At 40.0% G+C, this 12,447-nt stretch overlaps 1 protein-coding gene across 7 annotated transcripts in view; it reads left to right on the forward strand.

Moving 5' to 3' along the window:
• The first annotated feature begins 2,254 nt into the window (after positions 1–2,254).
• LOC117778444 overlaps positions 2,255–12,447 on the forward strand; it is a 31,088-nt gene continuing 20,895 nt past the window's right edge. For 2 of the 7 annotated variants that reach the window (XR_004616783.1, XM_034613994.1), the window contains exons 1-3: positions 8,428–8,511; positions 11,600–11,905; positions 11,990–12,283. Coding sequence is in view for 2 of the 7 variants with exons in the window: in XM_034613994.1 (XP_034469885.1) it covers positions 8,454–8,511; positions 11,600–11,905; positions 11,990–12,283 (658 nt within the window). In the remaining 5 variants the exon portion in view is untranslated. Of the gene's footprint in view, positions 2,398–4,223; positions 4,530–4,613; positions 5,709–5,844; positions 5,889–6,473; positions 6,723–8,427; positions 8,512–11,599; positions 11,906–11,989; positions 12,284–12,447 lie in introns of those variants that run through there. The other 5 variants (XR_004616787.1, XR_004616785.1, XR_004616784.1 and 2 more) reach the window with 4 other exon arrangements.

The raw sequence follows: 12,447 nt of genomic DNA on the forward strand, positions 1-12,447 counted from the left end.
CTGGAAACTGCAGAGCAGCTGAATTTTAAGAACACCTCAAGAATATTTATTTTAGTCTCTGTTTGTTTTCTGTAGGATACAGACTCGGAGGAAAGGTGTATCAAAGGGGTTGAACTCATCTACCAGCATAATGGTGAGAAAATAATGACTGAATTTTCATTTTTCTGCCAACTATCACTTTAAGGTGTACTGTGTTATTCTGTTACATTTACAGTGTGACTTGCATTTTCATATGTTTTGTTTTGAAAAGAATTGTGCGATGGAACCATTAGGTTAACATAAGGATGAATAGTGACACTCAAAATGTCTGCTGTTACTATTGCAATGTTGACTATGTTGGCAGTTAAGTTATTGATTTTATAATGGTTTGCACCAATTGTTCATAATAAATAGACCATGTTTGAATAATTTTGCTGTCTTTTAGTATTGAATTTTCACAACAAATGTCTAATCATTTTAAAAGTAAGGCAAAAGAATACATTTTTTTTAGTACCCTCAATGTATGGGCAGTAAAGTTGAATTAACACAACATTTTAAGTTTAAAATATAGTTCTCTCAACTAAAACTATGCAGTGCCATTGACTTATGTTTTCAATTTATAAGAATACACATATTCCAGTTCATCATATTTAATGTTTTAAGTACTTTTAACTTAGATACATGAGTAGACCTGAATAGTAATGTTAAGTTAGACCAACTTAAGATAGCACTTTGGGCGAACTTCATACTTTGAATGACAAAGTATGAAGTTGTTGACACAACTCGTAAGCCCTTAAGTTGAGTAAATTTAAAAAAGCTTTGCAGCTGGTTGCTTTACTTTTTTAAGTTGGCTCAACTTTTCTTTTTTTTACAGTGTACAGTCGACATGGTTATGAGGTTGAGCTGCCTTCTTCTTCCAGTACGTCCCACAGATGAGATGTTATTCTAGCAACAAATAAACAAACCAACCAACAGACAGGGGTGAACACATAACGTCCTTAGCAGATGTAGCTAGGGCCAGTGTTAGCTTGAGCCACACAGCTCCATGTGCTGCAGGGGAGATATGCAGTCAACATGTATTGTGACACATCATTTCCAAATCATCATCTTAAAGCTGCTGACCAGGAGCAGCTGACAGTCTCATGCAGACGCTGTCATCACTCCAACCTGTTATCATGGATGATTAAAAACAAACCAAGATGTTCCACACAATCCACCAAGCAGTCTGTCCTGGTACTTTAAAGGGGACATAGCATGCAAATTCCACTTTGTTAGTGCTTCTACAGATTAATGTGGGTATCTGGCATGTCTACCAACCCAAAAACTCTGGAAAAAAAAACACTCGCGCGTTTTGTTATGGTTCCTCTAAGTCAGAAACGTCATGCTTGAGTGACTGCGAATGAGCTTCCTATGTACTGTGTCGTCACAATACAGTGGGAGTCTCCCTACATGGCCTTGGCCCACCCCCCACCTCATCCCCCCGCCCCCCCCCCCCCCCCCCCCCCCCCCCCCCACACTCGTTACGCCGGGTTTACACCGGACGCGGAAGCGCCGCTGCGAGGCAGCGCAGCGCCGTTCTCAAGCACGCAGCCGCCTGGCTGTTCACACGGGACGAGCATTTCTCCGCTGGTCAGCCCCATAGACTGTATATATAAGGTCAGCCCGCGATTCTGCTTTCTCCGCTTGTTGTTGTACCCGTTGAATGTCGGGGTTCGGGGGTAAATGATGGTCTTCATAGCCCCCCCCCCACCTCTCTTTCTCTCTCTGTCTGTCTGCTTGTGTGCTTGTAGTGGATGGGCAGAGGGGGACATTTAATTATGTGATTGGGAAAATTAAAACTCCAGGACAACAGAAGGGGAATACAAAGTATGGGATGCATATTTGATAATTTATATCCTATAAAATATGTAATTTATATCGTTTAAAATCGAGGGGGGAGGGGGGAGCTGGCTCATTAGCATTTAAAGGAACAGGCACTCAAAACAGGTCACTCTGTGGAGGGCTGTTTTAAATTATCCTTGTGGTATTTTGACCAAAGTATGTTACAGACATTTCATTAAGACCCCAAGGAACCATATCAACTTGTGGTAAAATGGGCATGCTATGTCCCCTTTAACATTTCCCCCCGAAACCAGCAGTCAGTTCCTCACATTATCAAAACTTGAACAAGATCAAAGTGTTTACTGACAGACCTCGATATGTTCTCTTGTTAGGAGACAATCATTGTTATTCATCTATTGTCATGTTTTGGTGCATGTGGATGACACTCTATTAGGCCACGCCCACAGGCACCCTGACTGCTGCTGGGCTGATTGAGGTCTAAACTCTGATCCACTTCCTCGTACGGCACATTTGACAGAATGCATCCCATCATTCTTCTCTTTGTCATTTCTCTGCTTCACGCATATGAAGCCCGAGGTAAACACGACATTTTTATCACATTTTTTCTTCAAATATAGTTTTATTGCTCTGTTCTTGTTGCACTATGTGACTGTTTCAGCAATGTAGCTTGTTGTAAAATTTGTTGTTGTTGTTAATAATTCTTTATTTCCTTATTCTATAAATATTAAAATGATAACTATATTCAAATTATGACTTGTTGATTGACGATTCACTCAGTAAAACTTCCTTCCATATATCTGTGGTGTTTCAAGTTAAGTTCTACGCTTGAATTCGTTATAAAATATATAATGATTGATAACAGACGTGGAGAAACTTTTTTAAAAGCTTGTAAAACCAACAAAACTGACTATTAATGTAATGTCCTGTGGCAGCGACTCAGAGAACAGAACAGATTGATGAGGAAACTTTACCTTTTATAGACAAAGCTAGATATTAAAACAGGGCTCGGTGACAGGAAGAGAACGTAGAGTGATGCTTCCTGTAACATGTCCGTGTCTGTCTGTCTGTCTGTCTGTCTGTCTGTCTGTCTGTCTGTCTGTCTGTCTGTCTGTCTTTCTGTCTGTCTGTCTGTCTGTCTGTCTGTCTGTCTGTCTTTCTGTGTCTCTATTTCTGTACGTCCACTGGACATTTTCCGTGTGAGAAATGAGCTGTTGAGGAACATCTACCGTTGCAGAGTCACTTCCTCTTTCACACGTTTTGTTTAAGTTCCAGAAACTGTTGTGTGATAGACTCGTTTATCATCTTTTCACGGAAGCTTGATTATAAATTCAAAGTGCTAAATTTGGTTATCAGTGTAACGTTCACATCACTCCCCACATTCATCAGGTTCCACTGAAGACAAGTAGTCAAGGGTCAATACTGTGACTCAAACCACATGTACACGTACGAGCTCGTCAGGAAACTAAACTTCTCTCTTTTCATTCTCTACTGAATAACATTTTAATTAATCAGACAAATCTATGTTGCTAGAACTGATATGTTACAAATCAATAAATAATAATAACATCACAGCAGGAACATTATTTATTAAACGCCAATAGTTTTGCTCACTGTGTGCAATTAGGTCTGAGAAAGAAAAGCAACGATTACAAGCTTTTTATTTAGCTCATAATAATAATTCTGCCCCTATATGAGGATGAATATATTTCAGAAGACACATAGTATCTCACCATGTTAAAGAAGGTGAAAGAAAATTCTCGCATCCACAGAATCCACTTCAAAATTTAAAGGAAATCAGTTTAGTGGCTTAAATAATCCTGCTGACGGGCAAGGCAGGGCACTTTTATTTACAATTTACAAGCCAAATAAAAGAATAAAAAGAGTAGAATAAAAGAGGTAAAAGAAATAGAAAGGATAAATCTGTATGAAAACGTAGAAATAAGTTCAAAGAGAAAAACAATACAAATAAAATAGATTTGTAGAAACTAGAATGTCAATTTACCTCCGCCGAGGTCCAGAAGTTCTTAAATTCAGTCAAGCTGCACTAAAGTAATCAGAAGTCTCAGTCCCCCTCAATATGCCTGATTTCATTCTCTGGGAAATCATGGAAAATATAAAAATCAGCCCCGTCTCACAAAATAAATCCTGAATCTTCCTGAAATGTAACTTTCTTGGCCCATGTCCCATCCTTCCACCAAGTCTTGTGGAAATCCAGTTTCTAAGTAAACCTGCTGATCATTAAACCAACCAACCAACAGACAGGGGCAAACACAACCTGCTGGGCCGAGGTAGTTTTGTCTCATGAGTCTCTGTTTAATGAGTAGAAGTAAAAATGGACAAAAACTACAGTTTAAATCAAAGTCTTTTCTTTCTAATAAAGTGATGCTGTGTTGTTTCTACAGGCTCCGACACTGTGACTCCTGTATTTGTGCAGAAGGGGAAGGATCTGCTTCTCAACGTCACGGCTCCTGTTAAAATAGTTAAACGGAGTGATTTTAGATGGCAATTTAATGGTTCGAGCATATTTAGATTATTTGATGATAACGAAACAAAAATATTGGACCCCTATCATGGAAGGGTCGAGATTTTTCTTCAAAATCACTCTTTGCTTTTGAAGAATGTGCAACAAGCCGACAGTGGACGTTACACTGCAGCCGTTATCGGGGATGAAATCAATTATGTGGGTAAATACAGCGTCACAGTTCAAGGTAGGTTTCTTCAGATTTTAAATATCGACACACAGTAGCTGCCCAACTTCTAAACCCATTAATGCCTGTGTCCCTCCCCCTCAGATCCAGTGTCTCCGATTAATGGGAAAGTGGACTTTCTCTCCTCAAGCTCCGACTCCTGTAACCTCACAGTGACCTGCAGCACACAGGACTCCCATCACATCAACAGCACTTTTAGATGTGACAACAACACCTGCAGCCAGGAGGAGGGAGGAGAGAGGTCCAAGGTCACGACCTCAGGCACCTCCCTCCGTGTCTACCTGTCCAAAGGCTTCTCAGTTATCTGTGACCATAGCAACCAGGTCAGCTCAGACGAGCACATAACAAAGATTAGGGACTTTTGTTTCTCAAATCCTGGTAAGTGACCGACAACACAAGCAGCTGATAACTTTGTTTTATAGAAGGTTGTGTTCCAACTTAAGTTCATTTTGAAATATTAAATCTTTCCCAACATTTAAAGACTAGATAAAGACTTTCTCCTTCAATTGGTTCAAAATGCTGCTGCTTGGATTATAACTGGCTCAAGACAACATGATCATATGACTCACATTCTGGCTCCCTGTTCATTTCTGCATTGTTTTAAGATTTTATTATTGACTTCACACAACCAGGTTTCTATGTATCATGCTGGGTGGCATCTTGGTTCAGCTGATATTTGTTTCCTGGTAGTTTTCAGAGCCTGATTGGTGGTTTAGGTTGTCGTGCTTTTGCCGGACAGGCCCCCAAACACCTGAATGACCAGTTGACATTAGACTTTCTACAACAAATTCTCAACTTTACTCTATTTAAAAGAAAAAACTACTTTTATCTCTGTTTTAATTATTGTTTAATTCATTTGTAACCCTTTTTAACTTTGGTAAGAAAAGAACTGTACATATTATATTTAAATTCTAAATTATATTTTTATGGTTATAATGCAGAGTTGTCAGTTGAATTTAGAGCATGTAATTGTTTTTAAAGAAATATTTTTATGTTTTAAAGTTATTAAGTTCTGAAAATAACTAATATCAGTTGTTCTGTTTTCCATTACAGCCCCTGAACCACCGAACTATATCACTATCGCCATTGTCATTGTCTTTGTCATTGTACCTGTCATTGTGGTTTTGGTGATAATTTACATAGCAGCAGCTTGTGTTCGGCATCGAAAAAACGGAAAACGTACGTCAGAGTAAAAACTCAAACACACAAACACCAAAATCAGTGGCTGCAGTGATGTAAATGTAATTCAGTAGAAAACAGTCTAAATTAATTTGTGATTTAAAGCCAATGAACATTCTTTGTCACCTTCTTGCAGATGAAACGAAGGACAAGGAAAATACAGTGTACGAAACTGTTCAGGTAAAGTTACGTCATCTTTTCTAACATCTGTCTTCCAAGAACGAGATTTTATGGTTTTGAGCAAAGGAAATGGGCAAAAAATAAATAGATATATAAATAAAATAAAAGCCACAGCTGTAATTCATCTGTCGACAGGTGGTGTAGTTACTGTACATGACCTTTGACCCTTTGCTGATCCTGGTCCTGTTGCTTGCTCCTGCAGCACTACGTGTGCCTCGCTGCTCGTGCTGCTTGCTTGTGCTCGAACAAAACACTTTGCTGCGGATCAAGCGACGAATTTCCAGCTGCACCGTGCTGCATTCATCCAAACATCCCTCTGAGGTCTGTAGCCTGTGTGTCTGAGCTGTGCTTGTGTGCTGACTCTTCTCAATGTGTCTCCCACTAAAGTGCCAACGGCCCAAATCACATCACTGCATTAGAAGAGTCATATAGATTCTTAGTGAGATTACTTAACTTGTTGCCACAGTACGATCACACCACTGAAAATAGTGATATATATAATCTGTGATTTAAAAAAAGGAAACTTCGGAGCCCCCCCCCCCCCCTCGGTAGCAAAAAGAGTTTTATTTGACTTTATCTCTCCAGGTCAAAAGCGTGAACCCACATGTGGATCAGAATCCAACCGATGATGCTGCAGCTCCTTCTCCGTCCTCCATCTACAGCTTGATCGAACTTGGGTCCATTAAATCCACTGAGGCCGGAGACACGACTCAGCCTGAGAGCCTGTATGCTCAGGTGGACAAGTCGGCCCTGGCCTGAAGAAAATCTGAAATTGTCTTCCACATTCTGCCTTTTGTACAATTTCCAGTATTATTGTTGCCATGAGTCATGTTATATTTTTTCTGTTTTTTTTTTGTTTGTTTTTTCATCCTGAACCAGAAGCAGGAGCATCTGGAACAGCTCCGCCCAATTTAAAACTGTTATTGTAATATATTTCATGTCTTATTGAAAAAGATACCTGATGAGTGTTTGACATTTTGGATGAATGCTGTTGTAAATCTAGTATTTCTTGTACAGATGTGTATTTATTCTTTCTAAAGACCTGGTTCAACTCATTCATGTGTTGCAGCTTAAGCAGCTTTTCAATGTTTAAAAAGACAAAAGTTTGTAACAGTTCTTTAAATTGTTTCTTTAAATTAATCTCAATCGAGTCTTGTGTAATTAGATATTTTGATAAAAAGAGATTTTAATATTCTTTTATTGTACGTTGTGTTAATTTGACCAGATTTCCATGAAAAACTCAATTAAGACCTCAAGTGATTTTGGCAGCTACATTATTTTTGATGAGTGTCCAGTGTTGGTGCACGTACAATAAAGTTCTTACTTCACCCAAGTGTTTTAAACATTTTTTATTGGGAATTATAAATGTTTTAGTTAAACAACATTGTGACATTTACAAAACATACAAATATGCTTCCTTTGAAAAAATACTAATATGATGACGAGGAATGTTTAACAGCCAAAAAAACAATTTAAAACAGTTTCTATCTATCTATCTATCTATCTATCTGGATTATGTGTATGGAAATATGAAGATGCCTATATCCTATTCTTAACCCCACGCTGAACAAATAAAAATTCCCCTCCCACTGCCGCCCCCCCCATCATTTCCACATCCTCATGTTATCGCTGCTGACCAGGAGCAGCTGACAGGCTCATGCAGAAACTGTGGTCACTCCAACCTGTTAACACGTGGAGCCGGAGGCGCGCTCCCTCCCTGCCGCTGCGTGGCGCTGTGCCTGCTTTCATGGCGCGCTGGTTGCTAGGCGACGTCGTGCTTCCCCCATGTTTCAGGAAGCGGCCGTGCACATCTCTCCCTACTTCCGTTTCCGCTCGTCTCCTGTGTTGCAGCAGGTGTTTTGTCTCCGTGGTCAGTCCCAGCCCGGTGCTCTTCTCTTGTCTCAGTGTTTAACTTCATGTGATGGTTTGTTTCTGGTGATTGTTGTTTCATTTAGCTTTTTGTTGAATTATTCATTTATTAAGTTAAATAAAAGTTGTGTCTTTTCTACAAGTAAAGCCGTCTCTTGCCTCGTGACATCAACGAACCTGTGCTGTTGCTGTTGCACCTTTCCTGGAGGTGAAATTTGCCAGGTGGCGCTGTTGCCATACCTCATTTCCCCGCTTCCCTCACGCGACACATGGAAAACAAACCAAGATGTTCCACACAATCCACCAAGCAGTCTGTCCTGGTGCTGAAACATCTCCCCTGAAACCAGCAGTCAGTTCCTCACATTATCAAAACTTGAACAAGATCAAAGTGTTTACTGACAGACCTCGATATGTTCTCTTGTTAGGAGACAATCATTGTTATTCATCTATTGTCATGTTTTGGTTCATGTGGATGACACTCTGAGTATTAGGCCACGCCCACAGAGTTTACACCTCCTCACTGCAGATTTGTCTAAACATATTCATAAACCTGAGGTATTTCCATGAGTCAGTTTGAAAACACTGAGACGTGTGGATGACACTCTATTAGGCCACGCCCCACAGACACCCTGACTGCTGCTGGGCTGATTGAGGTCTAAACTCGGATCCACTTCCTCGTACGGCACATTTGACAGAATGCATCCCATCATTCTTCTCTTTGTCATTTCTCTGCTTCACGCATATGAAGCCCGAGGTAAACACTACATTTTTATCACATTTCTTCTTCAAATATAGTTTTATTGCTCTGTTCTTGTTGAACTATGTGACTGTTTCAGCAATGTAGCTTGTTTATAATTTTTTTGTTAATAATTTGCTTATTTCATTATTCTATGAATATTAAAATGATAACTATATTCAAATTATGACTCGTTGATTGACGATTCACTCAGTAAAACTTCCTTCCATATATCTGTGGTGTTTCAAGTTGAGTTCTACGCTTGAATTCATTATAAAATATATAATGATTGATAACAGACGTGGAGAAACTTTTTAAAAAGCTTGTAAAACCAACAAAACTGAATATTAATGTAATGTCCTGTGGCAGCGACTCAGAGAACAGAACAAATTGATTAGGAAACTTAACCTAGAGGAAGCTAGATATTACAACAGGGCTCGGTGACAGGAAGAGAACGTAGAGTGATGCTTCCTGTAACATGTCGGTGTCTGTCTGTCTGTCTGTCTGTCTGTCTGTCTCTCTATTTCTGTACGTCCACTGTACATTTTCCGTGTGAGAAAAGAGCTGTTGAGGAACATCTACCGTTGCAGAGTCTCTTCCTCTTTCACACGTTTTGTTTAAGTTCCAAAAACTGTTATCCTTTCACAGAAGCTTGATTATATATTCAAAGTGCTAAATTTGGTTATAAGTGTAACGTTCACATCACTCCCCACATTCATCAGGTTCCACTGAAGACAAGTAGTCAAGGGTCAATACTGTGACTCAAACCACATCTACACGTACGAGCTCGTCATGAAACTAAACTTCTCTCTTTTCATTCTCTACTGAATAACATTTTAATTAATCAGACAAATCTATGTTGCTAGAACTGATATGTTACCAATCAATAACTAATAATAACATCACAGCAGGAACATTATTTATTAAACGCAGAAGACACATAATATCTCACCATGTTAAAGAACGTGAAAGAAAATTCTCGCAGCACCGAATCCACGTCAAAATTTTAAGTAAATCAGTTTTGTAGGTTTGGAGTAAACCTGCTGACGGGCAAGGCAGGGCACTTTTATTTACAATTTACCAGCCAAATAACAGAATAAAAAGAGAATAAAAGAGGTAAAAGAAATAAAAAGGATGAATCTGTATGAAAACGTAGAAATAAGTTCAAAGAGAAACACAATACAAACTAGGGCTACGTTGTAGCACTAACGGGCCCGAGCACAGGCATTTTGAAGCCTGTTGCAGTTAGTGGAGAGAGCGATCAATGACCAAGCGCACGTCTCCGCGTTGCATGCGTTTTTCGCACTGTGGCAAGGATAAACGCTTCACTTCCTGCGTCCGTCACGCGATGTCGATCCTTGCCTGCTAATTGCTCATTACGGTCCACGCTATCAATTGCACATCACACTGTGAACATTTTATGTAAATCGAATGATAGTTGTAAAACAAAGCTTACTTCCTGCTGCCAGTAGGTGGCGCCATCACTATTATTACATACAGACTAATAGATCTGTTCAAGTAGGGGCTCTCATGTAGCGTGAGCAATATTGTGTCAATTGGACAATGTTACAACAACTTAATTTTCACACTGATTAGTAGGTGGCGCTATGACCCTGCACTAATATTAATATATGGAGCTGTTCAGGTCAGGATTGTGATCATAGGGCAGAATTTGGGGGCCGGTTGGATAATGCAGAGTGGATTTACAAAGTACTTCCTGTTTCATGGTGAATCAGTAGGTGGCGCTATGACCTTGAGGAAATATTGACACATAGAGCTGTTCAGGCTTGGACTATAATCATGTGACAGAAGTTTGGTGGTGACAGGACAATGCACAGTTGAGTTATGACAACATCGTCTCCTTTGGCGAAGGATGATCCTTCGCCGCACCTCAATGTTTACACGATTTGAGGAAATGTCACAATTCCGACCATGGTCCAATGACTTGACTGAGCTCATTTGAGCTGTATATTGTAAAGCAGCCAGGAGCAGTTCATCAAAGTATAAAACATGTCACTTCCTGTAGCCAGCAGGGGGCGCTGTGATTTTAAGTCATGATTTCTGTGTAGATGTCATCAGGCCGGGACTCTTGTCTTACATGTCTAGTTTGGACTCGATTGGACCAAATATGTCCGAGATACAGAACCTCATGTTTTGATGGTGTGTAATCAAACTTTGATGCCACGCCACGGTCACACCGTGTGATGAAATCATATATACCGAGGTAGTTTATATCTCCATCTTGTTGAGATGACATTCATCTCCATATGAAGTTGATTTGATGAAAGCCCTGGGACAAGTTCATCAAAGTAAAAATGTGGAATATGGCCAAAATGGCCACTAAATGCAAAATGGCGGGCTTCCTGTTGCGTTTTTCATAATGCTCCTTGAGACTTTTTTGTGCGTCTGAACATGATACACCTGTGTATCAATTTTTCGTGAAGATCGGTCAAAGTGAACTCAGGGGCTGTGTATAGGTGGCGCTGTTGAGCCATTTTGCCACGCCCATTTCAAATTACTCCAGAATACGTCAATTTCTCCGACTTTTGAATTTCCTGCAAACTTTGGTAAGAATTTGAGCATGTTAAAGCCCTCAAAAAGCCAATTCATTTGGCAGAGAATAATAAGAAGAAGAATCCTTACAATTTCAATAGGGCCTCCCACCGTTCGGTGCTCGGCCCAAATAAAATAGATTTGTAGACACTAGAATGTCAATTTACCTCCGAGGTCCAGAAGTTCTTAAATTCAGTCAAGCTGCACTAAAGTAATCAGAAGTCTCAGTCCCCCTCAATATGCCTGATTTCATTCTCTGGGAAATCATGGAAAATATAAAAAACACAAAATAAATCCTGAATCTTCCTGAAATGTAACTTTCTTGGCCCATGTCCCATCCTTCCACCAAGTCTTGTGGAAATCCAGTTTCTAAGTAAACCTGCTGATCATTAAACCAACCAACCAACAGACAGGGGCAAACACAACCTGCTGGGCCGAGGTAGTTTTGTCTCATGAGTCTTTGTTTAATGAGTAGAAGTAGAAATGGACCAAAACTACAGTTTAAATCAAAGTCTTTTCTTTCTAATAAAGTGATGCTGTGTTGTTTCTACAGGCTCCGACACTGTGACTCCTGTATTTGTGCAGAAGGGGAAGGATCTGCTTCTCAACGTCACGGCTCCTGTTAAATTAGTTAAACGGAGTGATTTTAGATGGAGATTTAATGGTTCAAACATATTTAGATTATGTGATGATAACAGATCAAAAACAATTGACACCTATGATGGAAGGCTCGAGATTTTTCTCCAAAATCACTCTTTGCTTTTGAAGAATGTGCAACAAGACGACAGTGGACGTTACACTGCAGGTGTTTTCGGGGATCAGATCAATTATGTGGGTAAATACAGCGTCACAGTTCAAGGTAGGTTTCTTCAGATTTTAAATATCGACACACAGTAGCTGCCCAACTTCTAAACCCATTAATGCCTGTGTCCCTCCCCCTCAGATCCAGTGTCTCCAGTTAATGGGACAGTGGACTTACTCTCCAATAGCTCCCACTCCTGTAACCTCACAGTGACCTGCAGCACACAGGACTCCCATCACATCAACAGCACTTTTAGATGTGACAACAACACCTGCAGCCAGGAGGAGGGAGGAGAGAGGTCCAAGGTCACGACCTCCGGCACCTCCCTCTGTGTCTACCTGTCCAAAGGCGTCTCAGTTATCTGTAACCATAGCAACCAGGTCAGCTCGGACGAGCACACAACAATGATTAGGGACTTTTGTTTCTCAAATCCTGGTAAGTGACCGACAACACAAGCAGCTGATAACTTTGTTTTATAGAAGGTTGTGTTCCAACTTAAGTTCATTTTGAAATATTAAATCTTTCCCAACATTTAAAGACTAGATAAAGACTTTCTCCTTCAGTTGGTTCAAAATGCTGCTGCTTGGATTATAACTGGC

The sequence above is a fragment of the Hippoglossus hippoglossus genome, chromosome 17, assembly GCF_009819705.1.
Source record: "Hippoglossus hippoglossus isolate fHipHip1 chromosome 17, fHipHip1.pri, whole genome shotgun sequence".
NCBI lineage: Eukaryota > Metazoa > Chordata > Actinopteri > Pleuronectiformes > Pleuronectidae > Hippoglossus > Hippoglossus hippoglossus.